Here is a 27,157-nt window from a genome sequence, read left to right as displayed (position 1 = left end):
AGAGTATGGTAATATTTTATCTTTAACTAAATAAAAACAAAACACTTGGTGTACACAACTTTTGTACATCAAAATTTTTATGTTATTTTATTTAAGTTTACTTTTTTTTTAATTTTAAAGCTTTAATGAGATGCACGGAAGAGCGTATTAGTTAAATAAACACATAATAAAAAATATTTGAGTGTTTATTGTTTTCTTACTTTAAAATATCGATAGCCTTTCTTCAGGACAAATGCACTTTCTCAATTTTGTATTTTGATATGTTAAGCTCTCTGAAACTCATTCCAGTAGATGGTTAAAGGAAGTGATAGACATTCTCTTAAGCCATTAAGCGCCCTTGAGGTGATTTTTCATGGTGAAAACGGCGCTATATAAATAATCCATTCATTATTATTCTAAAATAATTAAAGAACTTTAGTTCATCACTTCTTAACTCACCAATTAACACTTGGAAAATTCCTACAGAAAATCATTCGGCTATGATTGGGTGTACTCAAAATTTTCTTTTCACTTTTTTCCTTCTATTTAATAAGTACCACATGACAACAAGAGCTTCATCGTCGTCCATTGCGCACCATTACTGAATAATGAGCAAATAACATGTTTTTGGTGAATCGACAATTATTTTTTTTCGTAGAGTATGGTCCGTTTTTAAAACGGTAGTGTGAACAGGGCCATTGGCCGTCCGTTTTGAAAACGGGACCCGCCTCCGATTTGAAAACGGAAGTGGGAACGGGCCCTAAGATTAACAAGTTTCATCTTAAGGAAATGCACTGTAAAAGTTTATTTTCTTAGTCAGATGAACCTTGCCATTGGCCGTCCGTTTTGAAAACGGGACCCGCCTCCGATTTGAAAACGGAAGTGGGAACGGGCCCTAAGATTAACAAGTTTCATCTTAAGGAAATGCACTGTAAAAGTTTATTTTCTTAGTCAGATGAACCTTGCCCTTGGAAAACATTTCGACATTTTTCTGCTTCAAGGACATTTTTATTTTTATAATAGTTTTTTTTGGGCTAGTGAATGAATAGAGTAGGCTGAGAGCAATTATGTTGTCTATGGTCGCATCTTTTTTTAAATGGCCTTGAGTTTCCTCTACCTTGTCTACTGCTCTGCTCCGCACGGTAGGTACTGCTTTTATGCTGCTTGTATATCTGTGGTTAAGTACTGTATAATTCCGTTACATACAAAAAGCCCGAAGATATCGATCTAGAGAGTGGTATATTTATGCGATATACCATACTCTCCCCTACCTACAATTTCTAATTCGAATTATTACAGTAAGATCTGACAACATAGCCCTTTGGCATTCTCACACACACGCCTGATCCAGTTTTTCACTGGAAAATGACAGCTTCGATTTGTGATTTAAAACATTTTTTCGTTAATAATTTCTATTCTAATAATGACCAATTCACTATTATATTGGGATAATTCAATATATTTACTCTCAATTATTTGTTACTTTTTAGTCATTTTTAATACATTAATAATGTCACATTGTGAACAAAATTTCTTGTTACCGTAAAAAGTGAGGTTAATTTGTAAATATTATTTTTTAACAGACTTTTACCGTGTAAATTTAATAAAACTTCCATGAAAGTAATGTGTTTTTTAATAACGTAAATGCATGCAAAAAACCTTTATTATATTTCAAGCTAACTACACCAACCAGCTTCGACGGCAATCCTTTTTTTCTTCCGGCTCAAAATAAAATAATTCGTTTTTTTCTACAATTTCAAACTAACCCTACTGTCCCCATAGAGATTTTAATTTATTTTGTGTTTAAACATCTGATTAGGTGCATGACATGTCATATCCATGAACATTTTTGTCAGAGAAATTTTATATATTCTCCGGGTAGTGAGATTTCAGTACACATAAAAAAAATATCTGTCCCCACCATCAAGAAGTGCTCGAGTCGCATTGAAATTGATCATATAATAGATACGTACCATTATTACTAGAGATGTTCCGACTAGTCGGCGACTAGTCGGTAAAGCCGACTATCCGGCCACTATTGTAGTCGTCGATTAGTCGGCGACTAATCGGCAAAGAGCGCCGACTATCCGGCTTCTTACGTTGTATGTATTTCTCAATAATATGAATGCGGGGGAACTACATGCAATAAAAACCTTGATTATATATTTTTTTTTTATTTTATAATCAGTCTTATACATTAAAAAATGTAAAGCAATCTTTCCTTTGGTAATCAGTTTTTAAAATTACTTGCTTGTAAAGAAAACATAATTATGACATTTATTCAACAAAATTAGTACCTATCCCTAATTAACATAAAAAAACAACATAATATCTTCTTTTCTTCAATGAACATTTATAAGTATTTCTTATTATTAAAATAAAAAGTAGATTTTTTAAATTAACAAACTCAGTTATATGTATTAAAGCAAGATTGTATGTACAAGATGCACAGTAATATATTTATATATTATATATATGTTTCCAAAAATTCTAAACATGAACTGTTTGATAAAAACAAAAAAATGAAAAAAACATATTTCTTATAACCATACCTACATAATCTAATCAAATCAAAGTCACAGTTGTGACAACCAAAAATATCATAATCTCCTTATATTTTTTATAACTTACTTATATTTTTTAATTAAGGGTAAAGTATGATGTAAGAAGACTAAAGCTTCTGCCCTTTCTGGTAGCAATCGATTTCTTTTTGTTTAATATATGTTTCCGGCCTCTGAGAACAGCTTCTCACTGTAAACAGCAGGGACTGCGGGACAGCAGAGGTACACTTTGGCCATGCGCGACATTTCAGGGTACCTAGAACTATCCCCGAAACCGTAATCGGCTTAGCCGACTAGTCGGCCGACTAGTCGGTCTTATTACAACCGACTAATCGGCTAGTCGGCTAGTCGGCGAAAGTCATAATCGGCACATCTCTAATTATTACCCTTACCGACCCATGAAAAGAGTGGCTAAGCCATGACGCGTGGGTAGAAAAGTGAGAACTGGATAAATAAATTGAAGGTAGGAACTAAACACAAAACATATTCTCCATTCGAAATCCAACAACACATATTTTTAGTAATTCTCTGAATCAGTAACAAACAATGAGTGAGTAATGAAATGATCACGTTTTATTTACAATTCTCTCGGTAACTCGATCATTTGTGTGCAGTTCTACTCCGACTTCGCTATTTATACCTCAAAGGAAATTCTTCGCGGGCTGTCAACACTGACACTCTTTTTGACAGCTTTCTTGTCAATGTTTTGAGGTTATGAGATAAGTTACTGCGGTTTACAAAAACAAATAGACGTGTTCTTGTCAGAGGTTATAAAAGTAATAACAAGGTAAATATAAAGCGTATAACTACCTTAAATTTGTTAAATTTAAACTAAAATATGTATTAAAAAATATAAATCCATTAATTCTGGTTTAATTAAAGTTAGAATCAAATTTCAAGTTGTTTTTCATTTGCGGTCGTGTTGGATACATGCTTTTTTTAATTTTCTTATGAGTGAAATGTTGTATTACTAGTAATTAATATGTTCGTACGCATTATCTCATCCGCGTTTTACTATCACTTTTGGTTTTATAACACTTCCTGACCGCCTCTAAGAAACCAGTTCACTCAACTCCTACCAGTCTCCTGCTGTTTCCCTTCAGATCCTCATTCATTCAGGATATGGTGTTCGCCTCCACTCCATCCAACCACTTAAGTTTCGGTCTCCCAACAATTCTTCGTCCTGCAGCCATAAGAAGCTTAAAGAATCTCTTGTCTTGGTTGACAGCTATTTTCCGTCTTTGCTGCCTTTCCTGCCCAGCAGAGCTTTCCCAGTTATATAAATGTTGTCATTGAAGACTCTTAAAATAATTGAAATAACTTGCTTTTGGCCTCGTCACCACTATTTTATTAGTAAATATCGAGAAAAGCTCTTCATCCATAGTCACAAATTATTTTAAAAAACACCTCGTATCAGTTTCATTACAAAGAGGTAAAACTATTTCAATCTCCGGAAAACCAAAATAATGCATTTAAATAGCTATTTTCTTTAAATAATATATGAAATAGTTTTACGTTTTTTGTTCAAGCCATGTTTGACATGATTAAACCTATTTTCATATGTCACATCGATAATTATATCATTCTATAAACATTCAAGATGGCCACAAAGTGAACTGACGACATTGTCAAATCTTAATTTTTACAAATATATTAATTAAAATGCATTATTTTTCTTCTCCGGTGACCGAAATGGTCGTTCCTCGTTGTAATTAACCTCTAAGGGAGTGAGTTTCTGAGAGCAAAAAGTGTTCAGTAGAGTGAGTTTTTTTTACCTTCAAAATTTGATTTTTTTATAAATTATATTCATAGCATGTGTTATAAAAATCAAACTTTGCTAAAGAAATACATATAGAAATATCAAAATAACCGAATTAATCCGATAACAAAAAATATGTGATTCATGTTTTGTCAACCATCGGTTCACGTAAAATGTACAACCTAGAACATAAATTTACTTACCAATTTTTATTTCAGTTTTATTTTGTACTTCCATATTTCCTCATCCGAATGTTGTTTTCACTATAGAACTTGTTTTATTTACACTAAAAAAAAAGTTTTATTTACACAATTTTTTTTTTCAATTTTTTTTCAATTTTTATGGGATAAACTTTTTACACCTTACTTTTTTACACAAAAGAAACTAAAAAATGTCATCTAAAACTATTTTTCACATTTTCATTTTACACTGAAGAACTACAATCTAATACTGTTTTTTTGTGTGATATATCTCAAAACAGGGAAATAAGCACAAAGCCACATTACATTGAATACACATGTATCTTGTTTCTGTTCTTTTCCTTGGCTGAACGGCTGTGTGACTACAAACATGGCACTTCCTTCGTGTTTTCCTTCCCTGAGTCTCTGTTTGTGGAAGCGGGTTTAATAAAATGTCGTTCAGTTAGACGAGTAGGACAATCTGTTACTCGTCTTCCTCCAGATGCTGGTGGCCTTTCGGTGTGATATTTTTCTACCAACTGACCTACAAGATTCTCACGAAATTCACTAAAACTTAGTTTTTTGTTTGTTCTCTGACGATGTAGAAAGAAGGCGTTTAGGGCATTTATGTCTAAAAGGCGAAAGAAAATTTTCTTATACCACTTGAAAGACTTGCGAGAACTGTCAACAAAACCAAGAATTCGATCAACCTTATCTACAGCCCCCATGTTTTTCGAATAATCTACCACAGCTTCTGGTTTTATTTTGTTTTCCCTGGTAGAATAGTCAATTTTATCGGTGATCGTCATTTTATTTTCATGTATGTTTGTCAACATAATAATTTCTCGTTTATCACGCCACTTTACTGCCAAGAGATCATTTGAATGAAATGCTTTTACATCTCCTCTTTGCATTTTAGCATTTCCGAACTTAGGCATTTCCTTTCGGTTTGCTCTTGCAGTTCCACAAGCGTTTGTTTTGTTTTCAAATAAAACATCAAACAATTTTGGGCTTGTATACCAATTGTCTACAAAGAGTCTTTGGCCTTTTCCAAGATAGTCCTTCATCATAGTTGTTACAACTGACCCAGACACTCCAATATTTGGATCCATGATGATGTCTGAATCTGATCCAGTGTAAACTATGATATCTAAGACGTAACCTGTTTCTACATCACAACAGACAAATAATTTTATTCCAAAACGGTGTCGTTTGGACGGTATATATATTTTGAAGGAAAGTCTTCCCTTCCACAATAAGAGGCTTTCATCTATACATATGTTCTGAAATGGGTAAAAGGTCTGTTTGTAGATTTTCTTCAAAGGATCCAAAAGATTCCTTATTTTATATAATCTATCATTTGTCCGAACATTGTTATCGGCAAAATGCAGAGCCCGCAGTAAAAGTAGAAATCTATCCTGTGAAAATAACACTCTGAAGAATGGCGTTTCTATTATTGGGTTATTTGACCAATATTTCTTCAATGAGTTTTTACCAACAAGACCCATAAGCAAAAGTGTCGCCAAGAATATCTTTATTTCGGACACAGTAGTGTCAACCCATTTATTCATTTTTGATTTTAGACTTACGTTGAGAGCCAGTGTTGAAGCGTATTTATTTGTTTCCGTTACAATTGACTGAACTATGGTATTAGTAAAGAACAATTCAAAGAAGTCGAGTTCGCTTGCGTTCTCATCCAAATTTATATCGCCTCTTATACCTGAATGCCTGCTGTCAAAATCATGCAAGGTTGGTACAAAATCAGATTGAACCCATTTTCGACTATCCAATTTTTGCTTTTTCGAAGATGGTGGTTCATCTTCTTCATCATCAGAAATATTTGAGTCATCGGAAGAGCTATCAGAATGAACTGGTAAATCTTGGATATCATTGAAAAAGTCTTCATCATCACTTTCGGCTAATACGGCCGTAATTTCGTCTTCATCCAAAGGTGTTGACATATTCAATGTGAAAAGTTTGAAAAGTATATAAACACACAAAATTATCCAACACTAAAAAAGTCTGTTATAGAATATCACACGAAAAAAAATGTGTCGTCAATGCACGAAAATAGGACCCACAAAACACACAACCTTTCAATGTGAAAAGTATAATATATAAAAACACTCAAAATTATCCAAAACTAAAACAGAATGTTAGAGAATATCTCACGGAAAAGAAACTTGTCGTCAATACACGAAAATAGGACCCACAATACACAAAACCAACTAAAAAATCCACAATTCACAGTAATGTCACAAACGCACAAAATTATTTGTTAATTTCGCGATATAATACGCATATTTAACACGTAATAACAACACAGAAACATTCAAGTGTTTGTGTCACGAAAACAATGCAAATACCTCTAACAAAATCGGTAAAAATGTCGTTTACGCTCGCGAACTGTCAATAAAATGTTTACAATCAACGCAACTGACGCGCCATTACCACGTGTATTTTCAAAACGCTGTAGATCCGTTAAAAATAGACGGAATCTACATATTTCTTCGGCATATTTATGGAATTCGTCAAGAGATGTCACTAGCATGTCCTTTTTATGAATAAATTCGATAGAATGATTTCTACAAGCACCGACACACCATGGGCGTCCATACTCCTTTGAGCAGATTTTATTTCGGACGCCAACGGTGAGGCCATACTCTCTTAGAGGTTAAACCGACACAAAGTATTTTTTTAAATATATTGTGTAAATTAACCTCTCGGAGAGTGAGCTTTTTCAAACAAAACTGTGTGAGCATTTTTGAAGTACACAAATAAATAAAAGAGGTTAAGGATGAAAAGAGTCTCTGGATATTTACCATTTATTATTTGGTTTCCCAAATTCCTCTTAGGCTTATTTACAGTACGATAATGGGTCATTTTTGTGTTAAACAACCCGGTTATGGTATGACTGCTAGCCTCTAATCCTCCCTCTTACAATATGGGTCTCTTCAGGACCTAGGTTCATTCCTTCTTTACCTCCAAAGATCACCCAAACAGCATCACCAAAAAATCAAATAATATGTCCTAAAGGAAAAGCTCTACATTTAAAACTCATATCGTAAACCATCTAATTTTACTTTGATTGATAATTTGGGCTTGCAAAAACTTGCAAGCATTAATTAAATTTACTGTTAATTTCTTGCAGAATCTTAGTATGGGTAAAATACGAAAATTGCGTGCCAAGACCGCAACCCCCAAACCAAGCCAAGCTGAAGATGCCCCCAGGCCTGCCAGTCCTCCCATAGTTCAATCCATCTTCAATCAACTCGTGCCAAAAGACTTCGACCTTCAATCAGTCAGATCATTCAAGTCAATGAAGAACAAATTCGGAATCAAGAAACAAATCAAAAAAACCGACAAAGTCAAGTTGAAGAAAGAAGTATTCAAACATAAGATTGATATTATCAAGGAATCAGAAGATACAAGAAGTGTAATTACGTCTAATAATAAAAATAAGAAGGGTAAAAAGAATAATGCTAAGATGGAGTTGGCTAAACCTGAACCTGATCTGTTTTACAGTGGAAATGTTAACAAAACTTTTGAACCAGACGTCGAAGAAGAATATGTTAAGTTGGGTCACAAAATCAAAGGCATCAAGAAGAAAAGCCAGCGACAAAAACAAAAACATAATGATGTGCAAACTTTGAAAGCATTGTTCAAGAAAGTCAAAAAGTGATGAGGTACCTACTTATAAATTAAAAATTATACTGGTAGGTATGTACGCACCTAAATACTTTTATTTATTAAGTATTTTTTTAAGACTAAGAACAGACTAAATGTATATTTAAGATAATAAAGAAAGATTTTATCATGATTGTTAAAAAAAATGGTTTTCCATCAAATTATTTAATAAATTTAGTGTTGAATGGCATTGCTTATTAAATTAGCATTTAATTTTTTTAATTTTCAACCAATTACATCTAAGCAACGTTTTGGTTTTAAGGCATCATTGCCGAAGCATTATGCTGCCGTGAAATGGTACTGCTCCTAAGAGACGGCCTCTGTGGTTGGGTTGTTACGATTCTCGGCAACAAATCCAGAGGTTGTGAATTCAAATCATGCCGTGTACAAGCAAATTTTATTCGATTAATTTGTTTTACTTCACAATTTATTAATTTAAAAATAATAATAATTGGATAATTTTTACAGTGCTGTTTTTGTGACAAATCACCTCAAGTGTGCTGTACAATTTATTATTATTTACAAATAGATACAGTAAACCTACTTACCTGGCAGATTTTTTTTTTTTACATTAACGCCACACAGGAGGCCCTGAGGAAAAAAATTTCCCTCACGGCCTATGTCATCTTTTGGGATACTGTGAGGAAGTTTTTTTTAAGGAACTGAAACCCGCCTCCCAAATTGTAAACTTCAGACTAACACACTTTTATTAGAAAGTTTAAGCTTGGAAAAGATATGACGCGCAAAGGACACTATTGAAATCACTGGACATTACATGATTTTACATTTGCTATTTTTCCCGCCATTACTGTTTTTTTTTTTTTTTAATAAGGCAATTCACTCTATAAAGAGTGCTTTGTGCCGTTAAAGTTAAGATAGATGGTTATAATTTAGGATAATCTATTTGGAAATAATATTGAAGTAATTCAAGTCCATGAACTTGTATGGAACTGAAAAAACGTGAGAATTGTGGAGATAGCAAATAAGGAGTACTAAGAGGAGACTGGTAGGTGATTTTAATAAGCAAACGATATACATATATGCCTAAGAAGAATGGTTTTTTACAACTCAATTACTATCAATATTACATTTATTAGAAGATAAGTAAGTGTCAAAAGTACATTTGATATTTATTTTAGAAGACTGGAGATTTTTTATGAAATACCTTCTATTACATTAGCTCCAAACATGAGGCCCTGAGGGAAAAATCTTCAGGGTCTGTCTGGAGGACTATCATTTTAGTGAAAGGAAGTTCTGGAAAGGAAAAAGGGGTGAGTAGGAATCTGTGGGTAATATGTCTAGGAGTGACGAACGTTTGATTCAATTTAGAGCTAAATCCGATATGGTAATTGATAGACTTGCCCTAACATGAAATCTGGCTAACATTTCAACGAGCTGGAGACAAACCAAGTAAGACAATGGTTTGCAGCTCAGAACATTGTGGTACTTTTCTATGAAGGACCTGAATGCTTCTTTTTAAATGGTCCGCCTGGTGTAGCAACACCAAAAATGAGTGAAGTGGGTAAATTATAACATATTTGTAAAAATATCAAACTAAATAGTGTATTAAATATTGGAAACAAACCTGAAATTTTGTTTACCCGATTTAGGATTTCTAGTAAAGTTGTTACGCATCATTGTAAAAAGGACCAGAAATTTGTAAGCAGATTTTATTTTGAGGTCTGAATAGTGATATGTATTACAATGAGAGTTGCCTGTATACTGTAAGATTCCTTTATTGAGAAATCACAGAAAGTGAGACGGTCATGCCGCCACATTCGTTGGCGTTGGCAACTTAGTCCTAGGACTAAGTACTTCCAATCTTCCTCTTCCTCATCTTTTACCTTTTCCCTTCAGTCTCCCAACGTACCCCGATTGAGAATGGCTGTTGGAACTCTGCAGTATTCCTGCTGAGGACTCAAATGTGTTGTCAGAAAGGTTTCAATGGAGCTGTCAGTGGTATTCTCTTATAGTTTAACTCCAGTCCAGTTGAATAAAGGTTTTATTCTTGAGCTTAAGGTGTAGACTATAGAGGGATAACGTCATGTTACATAATAAAACTATTGAATAAGTAAGAGATATCTTTATTGAATAAGAAAATGAGATTTCTTAACAAATAATTATTACAACATAAAATCTTATGACTGTTCTGAAACAACTTTCAGAAATGTTAATATTATTTTGCTATGTTTTAGCATTGCATTGTCCCACGTGTTTACTACTGAAGAAATATTAAAAAATAATATATGTATTTACTGCGTCTACCAATTGCTAGAAAATGACTGGAAATAATTCAAAGGAACTTAATTTTTGTTTTTCCATGTCATTCTACCATCTATCAAGCAACATGAAATATTTATTGTTTCTCAATATTGGTACTAATTAATTACATTTAAGAAAACCTAATAATTATGCAATCGATTTGAAAAAACTGTGAAATCAACTTTTGAATGCAATAAAAAAAAATATGTTGATATTTGACAAGGGTATTTTAAAGTGGGTGGGTACCCTAATTTCCAATGATCAAAGGATTTGCCAAAAATATATTTACTTACTAATATATAGTCATGGAATCAATAAAAAAATTATCAATAACGCCTTAGGCTTTATAAGTTAATTAATTCTTACACAAAATTTGCAACATTTCAACGGTGTCGCCTTTTTTAATTAAATGTTTATATTATACAAATATGTATATACTTTTAAGCATTCATTTTGCGTAAATTATAAAAGCAGTTTTCTTTTGTGTTTAATAAACTTTACTTTTTGTTGAACAAAGTTATGTCCAATTCGCATGTCACCATTAAGGAAAAACACACCTATATTCAGGGGTTGACTGCAAACACATATTAATCGGAAATAATAAATTTGATGAATCAATTATAAGCTAATGAGCATATTATAAATGAAAAGAATAAGTTTTTTGTAATTACTATCTGTAGGAGAGTCTAACACTGCGAACACCCAGAGATTATTTCGAAGGGGTAATTTAATGATGACCTGCTAATTAATAATATGACTAATGTAAAATTAAAAAAACATAATATTTGTATAGTGCTACCCCTATTTTAAGTTTGACAGAGATCAAGTGCACTTCTTTGGTCACAAAGACTTAAATTAAAAGGGGTTTTGCCTTATACATATTATTATTTTCTATCTAAAAGTTTAAAGATACAAAGGCAAAAGTCAACTGCTGCTTATTAAAATAATATACAGTTTATATGTTATTAATTAACATAAATTCTAAATTTATTTACCTTCAAAACACGGTGGTTATTTTATAAGAATTCACTCTCCGAATAAGCAAGAAAACTAAGATACTGATAGAAGATAACATAGAAAGGACAAATGAGCATTTATTACAAAAATGCATTATTGCAAATTGAATGTCCCAACACATATAATGAAGTAGCAATCTGCGTTACCCCAATTGGAGATGCCGCAAGTCCCAGCGGCTACGGACAATAGAGAGCAGATGGAACTTGACTTCACAAAAGAAAAAATATGACCAAAAAAAATTCATCAGAATTTATAACTAAGTAAAAATTTGGATCAATAGTAAGGGTAGTATTCACATACCTTACCAAAAGATTGTAGAAATACGATTTAAATGCATGAAACTCTTGCTGAAATATGACAAGGATAGTTTAGTTGCAAAATGGGTAGCAGTGTTTTTGTTTCGCCTTCATTTCTTTATGTTTAGATTCGGTTGCGTCCAGCCCCGCGTCCCCTTCCCCTGCCGCGCCCCCGGCGGTTGGGAGTGCCCTGTGGGGTCTTCTGCTGGGGGGTGCTCTGCTGGGAAGTGTTTAGCTGAGGGGTGCTCTGCTGGGAAGTGTTTAGCTGAGGGGTCTTCTGTGATGGGGTCACAACCGGCTCGGGAACTGGCGTCTGAGGCTCCTACAGACGTGAATGTGTGTTAGATAAGTTCATTATAAGAGTAGAGTAACATTTTGTTGTTGGACAAGATTAAATAATATTTTTTAATGACAATGATGAATGATGACTATGTGATAAATGATCAAATCAACCATCGGCATTATTTTGAATTATTCACAATCATTTAGACAGAATTTCACATATTTACAAATTTATCATATTGAGTAAAGCATGCAGAGGACGGAACTTTTATATAAGCTTTTGCGAAATATTCATTGATAATCTGGCCAGCCGGCCAAGTGTGTAACATCATGGTTTATAAAATAACCGACACGGACACACATATCATAGGAGTGGCAGTATTCATTACTGCTACATATTAAAAGTGTAAGATGTTTTAATTCTGAACAGTGGTTTATGAGCGGGGCTCGACTGAGAGTATATTGAAGCTGAAGTTGATCAGTATTTAATGGAGACCATTCAAATGTCTATTGAATGGTAGTGAAGGGTGATAAAGTTTCAAACACCCCAAACTAAAAAAGAAAGATTGGTTTTTCTGTCAATATATTTGTCATTCAATGGTATTGTAATAGGAATTGATTGGAAGACTAACAAAAATCCCATAAAGGGATGATCATATGGCGGGATAATTAATTACTACAACTAGAAACAAAACAACAAAATAAGCTTTTTCCAATTACTAATAATTACCTCATGATTTAATTAGGAAAAATGGTTAAATTGCAAATCCGCAACTACATTGAGTAAATATCCATTGCACGCCTTATCCTTTGATTGCCAGAAATGCCTATCTAACATCAAAAATTTGCACCTGTTGAACACCGCCATTAGTAACGCTACATTGGTGCAGAAGAAAGGGAGCGTGCTTTGGAAATATTTTTGAAATGAAATGACTACAGGATGAAATTGTTACAAAAGGTCTTCAACCATTTTAGTACTGAGGGTTTTTTGGCAAACAAAACAAGTCATTTGAGGACCAGACCAAAGTAATACTACCCAACATTCCACCTCTCCGTCTCCTTTTGCCTCACAACATACCAATTGGGCTTACCAGTCTCAACAGCTTCGGGAAGTTGGGACTCTGATGGGGTATTCACAAAAATGTATTATTTTAACCATGAGACAATTTTACCCAGACTATTAAAAAATAAATGTAAGTATGAAAACTAAATGTTGATTTATGATTTTTATTTCAAGTATTCAAAACTACCAACAAGTTTAATGTGAAATGACTAGCTTTGTAAAGAAATCAGCAGGCGTATTCCCATTCTTTTTCCTTGACCTTGACATTAATTTTGTCTTTGGCATCGAGTGGAACGAGTGAGCTCTGGTTTGTGCCAAGGCTGAAATGAGGGGGGGGGGATGTATTGGGGAATACGCCTCCTGGACAGTACTGAAGAGAAATGAATATATATGTAGATATTATGAAAGCGTGTTAGATGTGAGGGGGAATGAATCATAAAAATTACTGAATGAATAATATAACTGTAAAACCTCGAAAATTCGAACCTTCAGTATCCCACTGTAAAAATTGTGATTATTTTCTTAAGAAATCCAGTAATTCTTTGCCTCTGTAACCCTTGCACAGCCTTGCGACTGGTTCAGATTATCGAGGTTCAACTGTAATGTTAAATGAATAGACATAATAGAGAGAGAAGAACCAAACTTAGTATTAATTGAAAAGTACTTAAGCGGGATATTAAATCTTCATTCTTCCGATTAAATCACCATTGTCGCCCATCTAGCAACGCATATTCCTCATCTTGGTCACAATCTGAAAGTCGTAGAAGCCCAAGAGTCCTACAGAGGAAAATATGCATCATGCTTCCTTGACAATTGACAATGGAATACAAGAAATCAAATATTTACAGTGTTTTAAGTCATTAATAATAGCATTGTTTGGAAGAATGGGTTGAGTTTTACTTGGTGCAGAATAAAAGAAGACCAATCCATAGAAAACAAATTCAATAAAACTCAAAACAATAAATAAATAACAAAATTGTGCAGGAAGTAATGTTTATGGTATGCATGCAATAATATTATGTAATTTTAAATGTTTTTTTTTAAATTATCCAAGAGTTGTGGGTTTTATTAACGTCAATATTTTTTGTGAGCAACATTTATCGTGAAGTGCACATTTGCAAGATAAAACACAAATTTATTTTTGGAAGAACTAAAAAAATTGAAGTAACTTTTCAGTGAATAGAGACTTCTGCCAAACTATAAGTTCAATTTAATGAGTGTTTATCCATTTCTTCACACATTTTGTAAGCTACAATATTGTTTTACAGACATTAAATAATTTTTTCCTCATATGTAGACTAATGGATTTTGAGGCAACTGTTATGTGAACTAAAGTTTCTTGTGTGCATTCATTTGCTTCTTTCTCCTAAAATGAATACATAATAGTGCTTTTGAAAGTGTGCATATTCTGGATTGATAACATGCAAGCAGTAAATAATAAATGAAACACTCATGCAAGCTTAGTATTAGCATCAGGGATAATGGTTCAGGTTCAAATCAATCCTACCTCTTCCTGAAACTCCACAGCAGGCTCACCCGCCATCTGAACATCGTCAGCCACTGCGTTCAGCACTTGGTCTATCTCATCGTTAAGGTCTACAGAGTCATTGAGGACATCTCCGTTCTGCTCTGTGTTGTTCGTAGGCTCGTCTGTCAAATAAAATACTATTATTTTCTAGTTCCCCACCTTCACCTTCACCTTCCTCTCCCCCTCTCAATACCCTTCAACCTTACAACATGGGTCCTGGGAGTTAATATAAAATGAATATATTAAAAGTACACAATGAATACAAAGAAAGATGGGAGACAGGCGGATTCAAATGAATAGACTTGCCCTAACATGAAATGGGGGTACCATGTGACCATACTTTTGGAGACAGGTGAATAGACTTGCCCTAACATGAAATGGGGGTACCATGTGACCATACTTTTGGAGACAGGTGAATAGAATTGCCCTAACATGAAATGGGGGTACCATGTGACCATACTTTTGGAGACAGGTGAATAGAATTGCCCTAACATGAAATGGGGGTACCATGTGACCATACTTTTGGAGACAGGTGAATAGACTTGCCCTAACATGAAATGGGGGTACCATGTGACCATACTTTTGGAGACAGGTGAATAGACTTGCCCTAACATGAAATGGGGGTACCATGTGACCATACTTTTGGAGACAGGTGAATAGAATTGCCCTAACATGAAATGGGGGTACCATGTGACCATACTTTTGGAGACAGGTGAATAGAATTGCCCTAACATGAAATGGGGGTACCATGTGACCATACTTTTGGAGACAGGTGAATAGACTTGCCCTAACATGAAATGGGGGTACCATGTGACCATACTTTTGGAGACAGGTGAATAGACTTGCCCTAACATGAAATGGGGGTACCATGTGACCATACTTTTGGAGACAGGTGAATAGACTTGCCCTAACATGAAATGGGGGTACCATGTGACCATACTTTTGGAGACAGGTGAATAGACTTGCCCTAACATGAAATGGGGGTACCATGTGACCATACTTTTGGAGACAGGTGAATAGACTTGCCCTAACATGAAATGGGGGTACCATGTGACCATACTTTTGGAGACAGGTGAATAGACTTGCCCTAACATGAAATGGGGGTACCATGTGACCATACTTTTGGAGACAGGTGAATAGACTTGCCCTAACATGAAATGGGGGTACCATGTGACCATACTTTTGGAGACAGGTGAATAGACTTGCCCTAACATGAAATGGGGGTACCATGTGACCATACTTTTGGAGACAGGTGAATAGACTTGCCCTAACATGAAATGGGGGTACCATGTGACCATACTTTTGGAGACAGGTGAATAGACTTGCCCTAACATGAAATGGGGGTACCATGTGACCATACTTTTGGAGACAGGTGAATAGACTTGCCCTAACATGAAATGGGGGTACCATGTGACCATACTTTTGGAGACAGGTGAATAGACTTGCCCTAACATGAAATGGGGGTACCATGTGACCATACTTTTGGAGACAGGTGAATAGACTTGCCCTAACATGAAATGGGGGTACCATGTGACCATACTTTTGGAGACAGGTGAATAGACTTGCCCTAACATGAAATGGGGGTACCATGTGACCATACTTTTGGAGACAGGTGAATAGACTTGCCCTAACATGAAATGGGGGTACCATGTGACCATACTTTTGGAGACAGGTGAATAGACTTGCCCTAACATGAAATGGGGGTACCATGTGACCATACTTTTGGAGACAGGTGAATAGACTTGCCCTAACATGAAATGGGGGTACCATGTGACCATACTTTTGGAGACAGGTGAATAGACTTGCCCTAACATGAAATGGGGGTACCATGTGACCATACTTTTGGAGACAGGTGAATAGACTTGCCCTAACATGAAATGGGGGTACCATGTGACCATACTTTTGGAGACAGGTGAATAGAATTGCCCTAACATGAAATGGGGGTACCATGTGACCATACTTTTGGAGACAGGTGAATAGAATTGCCCTAACATGAAATGGGGGTACCATGTGACCATACTTTTGGAGACAGGTGAATAGACTTGCCCTAACATGAAATGGGGGTACCATGTGACCATACTTTTGGAGACAGGTGAATAGACTTGCCCTAACATGAAATGGGGGTACCATGTGACCATACTTTTGGAGACAGGTGAATAGACTTGCCCTAACATGAAATGGGGGTACCATGTGACCATACTTTTGGAGACAGGTGAATAGACTTGCCCTAACATGAAATGGGGGTACCATGTGACCATACTTTTGGAGACAGGTGAATAGACTTGCCCTAACATGAAATGGGGGTACCATGTGACCATACTTTTGGAGACAGGTGAATAGACTTGCCCTAACATGAAATGGGGGTACCATGTGACCATACTTTTGGAGACAGGTGAATAGACTTGCCCTAACATGAAATGGGGGTACCATGTGACCATACTTTTGGAGACAGGTGAATAGACTTGCCCTAACATGAAATGGGGGTACCATGTGACCATACTTTTGGAGACAGGTGAATAGACTTGCCCTAACATGAAATGGGGGTACCATGTGACCATACTTTTGGAGACAGGTGAATAGACTTGCCCTAACATGAAATGGGGGTACCATGTGACCATACTTTTGGAGACAGGTGAATAGACTTGCCCTAACATGAAATGGGGGTACCATGTGACCATACTTTTGGAGACAGGTGAATAGACTTGCCCTAACATGAAATGGGGGTACCATGTGACCATACTTTTGGAGACAGGTGAATAGACTTGCCCTAACATGAAATGGGGGTACCATGTGACCATACTTTTGGAGACAGGTGAATAGACTTGCCCTAACATGAAATGGGGGTACCATGTGACCATACTTTTGTTACCAGGAGGGTTCGAGAACGCTTTGAATAAACTATGACATTAGTCATTTCTCATTACCACCGAAGAGCGCACATTGAAATAACCAGACCTTGCGCAGAGAAGAATACTTTGTTCAAGTAACAAGGTTTGCAGCATTGCTAACCAACAGTCAAGTTGTCCATTGTAGGACTTTTCTGTTCAGAATCCGAAATGTTCATTCTTAAAAAAAACACACATTTGTAGAAGTGTCATCAACTAAATAGTGTAATGAAATATTAAATTTAGTAAACACGCCCAAACTTGTTTACCCGCTTTAGGATTTGTGGTTAAGTTTTTACGCAGCCAGTAATTTTCATGCCATTGTAAAACATTCGTGGAGCAAATAGTGATATTAAAATGCGAGAGTTGCAAGTATACTGTCAGATTCATTTATTGACAAATTGCCGATAGTGGCACACTCTGTGCATGGTAGTTTGTTCCCCTTTCCCTGATTGGCTTGTCCATTAATGTTGATGTCTATGGAGACTGGTTCTATTTTATGAAAATCACTCCAGGATGTCAAAAAACACAATCGTTTATGCTAGTATGCACAGGGTTGGGAAAAATAGGATTCAAATAAGAATTGATATTACCAGTACACTGTGTTGACCCAAGTTACAGAAAAAACAGAATTGAGTGTACATATTGCCAAAAGGCCCTAATATTAGTGGTAATTATTGAACATACCTCCAACTTCATCCCCATTCTGGTATTCTTCTCCCTCGGCTCCCTCCCCGTTGTCAATCTTGCGCTTCTTCCAGTTTCCTTCCTCTCCTTCCGCACCACCCTCATCATCAGCTGGACTCTCACGCTTGCTGGCCTCCTGGGAAAATGGAACAATGTTCATTCATTGAGTCACAACACTCCATTTAGCTTTGATGTAAGATCACATCAATGTTGATAAATTAACTACTTCCACCAGAGCGCCAGATTCAATAGAGATGGCTCAGTTAAGCTGGCCTTGCCTAATTCAAGAGCAATTAATTGCCAATAATATTCTTGGCTTTACCCCAAGATTAACTATCATGAATGTAGGATATAGAATAAACCCATATAGAATCTAAAATTATTCCTTTAATAAATGATAAAAAAACCAACCTGCTTAGTCTTAAAGTTCCCCTTGGTGTGCACCAGACGCAGGAAGGACTGGAAATGCTTATAAGTCCTGGCGTGCACCGCCGCCGTCTCTTCAGAATCAAACAACTTGCGGCACAGGGTGCACTGCTTGCAAGTATAGTCTGTGATGAAGCTCACGCCCAACTCCCGGTCCGGCAGATACTTGGGCAAGTTCTCACGGGTCTTCTCGCTGAGGTCATCCCCCTCCTGATAGTCCAGGATCAGAGGTGGTCCTTCCACTGCAGGCTCCTCTTCCATCTTGATTTCGCCTTCGCCGATCTGGGCCTCGGCTCCGTCTTCGGTCTTGATAGCTTCGCCGCCCTCGGCTGTCTCCGTAGCGCCATCTTCGCCGGTTGTTGCGGCGGTCTCATCGCCGCCTTCTTTGTTCTGCCTGTTCTTGCGCTGACGGTTGCGGAACGGACGCACTAGAGCAAGCTCATCTTGCAGGGTGGACATCTGCATCACTGCTCGAATAAAAAAAATCACATTGGTTAATTATACAGTTTTGTGAGTGTTCCAGTTGTGGAATTAGGTAAAGAAAATCAGACCAGCGATTGAGAGATGATTTAGACAGGTCATCTTTAGCAAACTCAGCTCATGTTGTTAAAAACAGTATCCTACAGAGTTGGAAAGACAATCAAAAGAGAATTGCTGACTTGGAATGAATGAGAGGGAGGAAGATGGCTACCTTCAGTCTTTGGCTCGGGCTCTTGGTCCTTGTTCTTGTCCTGCAGCACCTTCATGTGGGCAGGGGTGAGGCGGTGTTCCTCGAACTCGATGCGCGTGGGCATCTCCTGACGGCAGGTGTTGCACGCTGGGTGCAGGTAGCGCTTCAGCTTCTGGTGGCCGGCGGAGCGACGGTGGGCACCCTCAGCCACCACGTACAGGTCGCACATGGCACAGAACACTTGCTAAAAACAAATTATGCTACTTATTCATATATTTTTTAGAATGCACACACAAAGATTTGTGAAACTTTTAAAGCCTTCACAGTGGAAAAGAATATTTTGAATTGTGATTTAATTTGACCACTATAATAATACCTTCCTAGATAGAAGTGAAGATATATTACATTCTATTTCACGATTGATGCTCTAATGTTTGTTGTCACGCGAGAATCAAGGAATCTTGTTATGCATAAGTTTACATAATTGCATCAGGAATAAGAGCCCAATTCTCCTAATTACATATATATAATCACATCATACTAAAACAATTATTGATTTTCAAGGCAATTTCATCACAAGAACTACATTGCAACCTCAACCATTAGAAGGACCTGGTTGGTTACCTTGCGCTGCTGCTGGAAACCACGGCGGTCCTTCCTCATCTCGCTGATGCGCTGCTCCTGGCGCATGGCATCCGCTGTCATCTTGTAGCTCTCGCGGATCTTCTCCATCATGACAAAGTGGGCACGTCCCTTGATGTGGTTGTCGAAGGACCTGCCATCCCACATCTTTTTCTCGCAGATATGGCACACCAGGAACACGGGGTTGATGCCATCGTACGAGGTCTTCACGTCCTTGCCAGTCACGGGCTTGCCGTCGGCGCCCACGGCTTCCTCGCCGGCTGCGACCACAGATTCCTCAGTCTTTACTTCACCCTCAGCGGTGGGCTCGCTACTGTTTGTGAAAAAGCAATGTTAATTTTAATTTTGTCGGTGGATTTATTTATAATTATCTATCGATGTTCGTTACAATAACTAAACAATCAGCATCACAACACTTGACTGGGTGATAACTCATTTGCACGGATAAAATCCGTGTCAATAAATATTATATGTAAATATTACTTTGTTAGAACCACCTCACCTGAGGAAGGAACTGTTGTTCCGAAACCGGTGGGCGTTCATAAAATACATTAGTGGTTCTAACAAAGTAATATTGTTTCATTTAAATATTATAGATAACCACAAACTTACAGCTACTTTCAAAAGTATAAAATATTATATGCGCTGCGCAGGTATCGAACTTACAATCTCGGTTAATAATTTGAAAACTCACCATTGTCATGATAAATTAAAAAAAACAAAAAAACTCAAGAGAATATAGGTCAGTTTGGAAACATTCCTACCTCTCCTACAGTCGTTTTCCATATGGACCTACCCAAAATACTTGGTAATTTGAACAAGGGAGACTTTCTCTGCCGATACGAAAAAGAAGCAAATAATAAAAATAAAAATCTATTTTCCCCATGCTTTCTTTGGAATTTTGAGGTAGCAAATAAGGTACTAATTATCTCAACGTCTAGCAAACTGAACCACTTATAGAATTTTTTAAGCTTCTTCAAATATTTTGCAGTTATGAATTTTGCGCAATGTTTGCAAATAAGAATTATTGTTGATATTCAAATGGAATCGTCTGGTCGAACGGAGGTGATGACTAATCGAGATTGATCGAAATCTTATTCAACATATTATCTTTTTTATATTATTTTTTTAGTTGGGTCAACACATTCTAAGCCATTAGGGCCATTTATACAAAAATATAGCAGTAACACGTAAATAGGACTTCAAATAATGTTGTAGATAAGAGATGTTTAGTATCATATCGTAAACATGATTGAAATCAAACTCAGTGCTCTGCAACTAATTCAACGGAAGGGTAATTAATTAAATAATTGACTGAATAAAATTGAACCAGATTTCTTTCAATGCAGAATGCACCAATGATTATTCTTTGCTATTGGAACTGGTCCATGTACTGAAGCAGACTTTATTTTAGGTACAAGTTATATTTTGTTATCTTTAAGCAGAACCCAGTTACGAAGTTGTCTGATTTATGTAATTTAACTTTCAAATGAATCTCGGTGTTCCATTTCCCATTAGTAAACATTTTTAACGCGGCCCTCGAAGTGACCTTTCTCAAAAACAGTGCCATTGAAATGGTCCATTTATTAATATTATACTTTTCATGGTTTTGCAAAGTTTTGCAAACGGCCGAAAAAATAAGAAGCAAGGTTTGGTAAGTTGGAAATCATGCCAATGTTATGAAGTAAAATTACAGTCACCAAACAATGAGCGTTACTTGGTTGGGCGTTTGGGAGAAAATCTTCCACCTTTTAATTTCCATATTAACATGAAGTTTTATATAACCGACGTGGATAAAATACATCTTCTGATTTTTGTCAGAGGTATAAAAAAAAAAGTATATCGATGTCTAATCAGATGACAATACGGAGTTCGTTGAACCAAACCACAAAATTCAATGGTAAAAAGAAATAAAGAAACAGTGATTATTTTTTTTTTTAGATACAAGGAGTATTCTTAGAATTTCCGTAAGATTTAAAAAGTCAGAGACAGATGGGTTGATTGTTCAAAGGTCAGAACATCAGAATAGAAAGTGACTGAGTGGGTGTTGATGAAATGGATCGCTCTTGGCGGCTTACCTCTCGGCGGCGACGGTTTCTTCTGCCTTGACTTTGGCTTGCTTGTTGGCCTGGTTCTTGGGTTTGGGCTGGTCTTGGCGTTGGGGACGGCGGCCCTGCATCGGGCGCCGGCCCCCCCCCATTCCCCCTACGCCCCCTTGCCCACCGCCCAGCTGGCCCGGACCCCGCCCGCCCATCTGGGAATACAACCAACCAGAGGGAGATATAGAAGGGCACACTAGGCCCAGACGTGACCAACCAGCCAGCTTATAGCACTCAGTGGGACAGCGGCCCCATCACCCCGGGCTTGGAATACACCCGGAGCAATGTTGCAGACAGTTTACCACTTTGCTCCAACAAACCATCACATAGAATAATAATAAGTGAGGATAACCGGTGGCCGTTTAGTGGCCCCATTGCTCTAGCACTTTGAATATAGCCAGTAAGAGCAATGAAGGCTCGGAGACAGGTTATCACATTGATGGAATTATAATAATACAGCCAAGCAAGGGCGACAGACAGCATTGGGACAGTTTGCCCCATTGCTTCAACACTTTGTAATCAGTGCAAGCAATGAAGTTCCGGGAACAAACTCGCCTCATTGCTGTAACGCTCTCAACGTGGATAAACTTGTGAGCGATGAGGGTAGCAGCTAACAGACAGCATCGGAACAGCGTTTCCCATTTGCTCTTGCACTTGGATTGTGGTTTGAACAATGAAGGAACCCTTACACAAGACGCAACATCGCTCAGACAAGCACAGTGAGGCGCAACGCTCATCTTGTGATACAAGTTGTTTGAAAGCAACATAGCACACAAGCAATGGGCAATGCCAGGAAAGGAACTTTGGGCACTGGAGAAGGTTATAGAAATAAATGTTTCTCAGGAGTGTAACTGTAAGGTTTTAGAAAGATAATAACATCCGCCATGCTCCTCATGTTTCAGTATAAAACAATTCATAAATCCTCCAAAAAATGCAAGTTTTGAAACTAGTTTGAAAAATTAAAGACGTACGTGGACGCAAACGCTTTCACTGAAAAAGGAATTGTTAATATGCAAAAACTACGGTACATTCAAGAAAATTACAAAAAATACACTTATAAAAATATTACCAATTACGTAACTATTGGAAATAATAATGTTGTGGTTGCAATGTATAAAATGCAACCACAACATCAGCAGGAATGAGAATACTTTGTCCATAAAGAAAATATTCAATTCCGAGAAGTACGCATGAAAAATAAAATGAACATAGTTACAAGGATCTGTTTATGATTTGTACCAGCAAGAAGCTCCGTTCCTTGAACCTGTTAAAATGAGCAATGAGTTGAAGTTTTGTGAAGTTTGCTGGATTCTCTCCAACAGGACAGACCAATGAGTATCTCACATTCAGATAAGAAAGCATATCTTCCTTCAGACTTCATTATAGACCATTATTTATAGTGCTTCTCACATGGACCATGGACACAACTTGTGCTCTCTCCAGTGAAAAGCCACCATGAGGTAGATTGGATAACTTGACTGAGATATGGCAGAAATGGGAAGGATTGCTTAAGCAACTCCAGGGTCAGAATTCTGGTTGCCAACCTAACATTGCCATTAACGGAGACTCGTACAGGATACAATAAATATGCTTTGTACATTATTTGGAGATGGGTAAATAAAAATAAAGATACAGTTTGATGAATATACACGTATTCTGCAATCATTGTATTTGATAGGTCCGCTTGAAGTAAAGAAGTGAAGTGTAGCAAGCAAGCAACCTGTGAGGCCCTCCAAAAGAAATAAAGTGGACCAATAAGACTATAAGGTGAAATCTGCTTTTCACAATACTTTCGGAACTGCAGCTCTGGTTCAAATTTCAGCTACAAATAATAATAGTAAATATAATTCAAATTGTTTGAGTGAAATAAATTTCTTTGAATATGTGGCAGTACATCTTTTTTCAAAAGCAAATTCACGTTATTTTGGAAGTATTTTCGCCGCTACGAGAAATATTTTGTGAAGCAGTAACTTATTGGTATTATCATATTTTGATTGCAGCTTGGCATAGAAAATACTTTGATAGTGTGGAGGCCAATTAATTCAATTTGAATTGCTTGCTTTCAAAATGATGTGCCCAATTGGGATTTTCTTCTGAAAATAAATTAGCATAAAAAACATTACTGAAGATTAAGAAAACAGCTACACTCGTACAGGAGAATAAAACTTTTGACTTTGGAAATAACCTCATTCAGTTATGAACTAAGGTAAAAATATGAGGACAATTAGATGTACATATTTACATTACGAATGGTAATCAGTTATTAAAAATATATATCAGACGGCATTATCAAATCGTTCAACAGAAAAATCAAATAAGCCGATAGTAACTTAATTCAAGTGTTAATGAAACACTTGAAATTAAGTAATATATTTATGTAGTATATTTCGATGGTTACATACTTTGTTTTATAAATCAAGTTAATCTGCTGTTCGCACTCAAAGGGGCAGTCTGCATCATATGTTTTTTTACAAAATTAATAACTTAGAAAGACTACAAAGCTGGGAATATAAACTAAATGTATATTTTATTTGTTTTGAAATGGCACTTTGAAATTATGCACAGTTACAGCCAAATCATTTCAAAGAGGATACTTTGAATGTATTTTTGCAAACCAAACTGGTTCGGAACACAGTCTCCTCTTATTCCGCAAATTCCTTAAGATACTGGGTGTGTAGCAATGTTTATCAATTCTGTTCAAATTTAGTTTTGCGATTCTATTCGACAATGTTCTTTTAAATTAATTTTGATACATTCAGTAAGCAGGAGTCTCTTTAAAATGATTTATCTGTACTATTGGCAGCCGTGTTACAGCTTTATAAACTTTTGTCACAAAATTAATTGACTTATAAAGGCCGTTTTAAATTCTTGATATTTCCACTATTCCACTATTCTCGGACCCTTTCAGCTTTAAATCAAAGCGCGATCAGCCGTCAGCCACAACAGCAAGACTGTTATGCTTGTTGACAGCTGTTCAAAATTTGATCACATGCTTAGGCGGACCGAAAAACGGCAGTTAAAGGGTACCTATGAAAATATGCAGAAGTTTCAATCCAACCACTCCACAAGAATTTATATGAAAACTTAACTGCCTGCCAACCGCTTCCTGTAAATAAACTCAAGAAAGTGATAACTTACCCTGGTTAGACCTCTACGATCAGCCTGATAACCCTGCCCATAGCCCCCAAAGTCCCTCCTCACGTTGATGTCCAGCAGAGACGGGACACTATTCCTCGACTGAAGCAAGTTATTGATCAGATTGCTGGCCAGCGCGATGGTGGTCTCGGTGGAGGCTTGCAGGGGCAGTGGGCCGGCCTGCGGGGGCGCGGGGGGCCCCGTGTGCCAGGGGTTGACGCCTCCGAACCCGCCGCCACCCTGAGGCCGCCCACCTCCATATCCATCGCGCGAAAATCCGCGGTTGTAGTCACCGAAGCCGTCCTGGCGGCGGTTCTGATAGCCCCCACCTCCGGACAGACGATTGCGGTTAGCCATTTCAGCTGCAATAGAAACGATTGTAAATATGCAATGCACAAGATAGAATAACTGCTCTTGCCCATAACCCGGGATAAATTGAAGTTACAAATATTTTAAAGCGGAGTTAAAGAGCTCATCGTCCCCTTTTTCATTAGATTTTTGTTCAGCACACCTCTTCTCTAAAGTTCTTAGTACACCTCGGCCCAATGCATCGGGCCAAGATCCTTTGAAACGTGCATGAAAACCGTCAATAATCAGGTTGGCCGGCCAACATCCGCGGCCAACAACAGTTAATATACGCCAAGTGGTGCTGTACACCACAAACAAGATACTGTTAAAAGCGCACTTGTTTTTTCTTGGTCTTGAAGATCGATTGGTCATGCACTTTACAAAAGAGTTATTGTTATTAATTTTGAGACGAAGCATGTATAATCATTAGAAAATTTCCAAAAGGGTTCACTAGTGAATATAAAATTCAAAAGAAAAATGTTTTCAATAATATTTATATCATGGTGATGATCTTCGTGAGTTGATATTTTACAACAAAGGTGCTATAAAATTAAGCCATGTATTTTAATAATGGAAAGTTGTATGCATTTTAAAGAACTTCCCAGATTATATATCAGTATCCACGACTTCAAGCATTGGAAAGAAAAAATAATTGTCATGTTGACCTGTACCAAAAATATTATAGCTTGCCGGCAAGCGAAAACAAATGAAACCTACTCAGACCTACTTATAATTTTCTAATATATTCAAGAGAAAGATCAAATACTTCACAAAAATTTATTTATCAACGTATTATTATCTATTTGAATAATCTTCTCGGTTCTGCAAGCAAGAAATCAATGACATTGGACAAGGGAAAAAGCCAGGCATACCTAACCCAATTAGATTGAAAAAGCGTCTAGACCGCCATTACGGAAAATGTGATTCTTTTTTTCCAAATTACAGAAATATAATAGGAAAACATGTACTAATACGAAAAATTATATATCTAAGGTGTTATAATGCCTGAGTTATAACGATTGAATGGTAAAATCATCAGTAAAAGAAAAAAAGGGCCCTATTCAGAGAAGGAGTCAATGACTTGCAAGGGTACGTCAGCACCCTTCGAAATGGCTTAAAAACAAAACCGATTGAGAGTAGAATAGATAATACAGGTTATTGGTACTTACCAGTTGATAGATTTAAGGTAAAAGCGAAACAAAAATGCAAAATTACTGTTATATATATAGTATTTAGCAATGCAGCAACCCGGCGTCTTCACGAAATTAAAATGGCGAATGGCATAAATAAACCAATCACGGCGAATGCAAATAGACAATAGACATAGACAATCATGCAGCAAGTATTCTATAGAACATTTTTAATTTGTTACCACAAACAAAAAGGTACTTACCTGAATTAAATATTTAAAGACTCTCATACTTCCGGTCTTGTGAAATGTTTTTACATTGTTTTTTCTCATTTTGCAGTTACGAAAACCATGTATTATAACTAGTTTTCCGGAGATACCGATTTATTGAAGGACGACATCAGACGACATGTATGGGTGTGCTTTGGGATGAATTTTTTAAACTGGAGTTTTAATGCTAACAAAATCACATTCGCGAAATTAAACCTTCAAATTTAACTACTTATAAATATTTTGTGTTTTC

The 27,157-nt window shown here is 36.6% G+C and overlaps 1 protein-coding gene across 1 annotated transcript; it reads right to left on the bottom strand.

The window, feature by feature from the left end:
• Nucleotides 1-10,233: 10,233 nt before the first annotated feature.
• Nucleotides 10,234-26,807, bottom strand: Pep (Protein on ecdysone puffs). The gene is made up of 9 exons (XM_089646993.1): nucleotides 26,675-26,807; nucleotides 25,161-25,519; nucleotides 22,002-22,177; nucleotides 19,906-20,236; nucleotides 19,303-19,525; nucleotides 18,597-19,078; nucleotides 18,186-18,321; nucleotides 14,593-14,735; nucleotides 10,234-12,062 (listed from the first exon to the last, which is right to left on the bottom strand). Exons 2-9 carry the CDS (start codon nucleotides 25,512-25,514, stop codon nucleotides 11,865-11,867), a joined length of 2,043 nt encoding a protein of 680 aa, XP_089503119.1. The 5' UTR covers nucleotides 25,515-25,519; nucleotides 26,675-26,807; the 3' UTR covers nucleotides 10,234-11,864.
• Nucleotides 26,808-27,157: the final 350 nt, after the last annotated feature.

The sequence above is a fragment of the Hesperophylax consimilis genome, chromosome 25, assembly GCF_061612785.1.
Source record: "Hesperophylax consimilis isolate HC1 chromosome 25, BYU_Hcon_1.0, whole genome shotgun sequence".
NCBI classification, from domain to species: Eukaryota; Metazoa; Arthropoda; class Insecta; order Trichoptera; family Limnephilidae; genus Hesperophylax; species Hesperophylax consimilis.
This window is presented reverse-complemented; position numbering and strand designations above follow the sequence as displayed.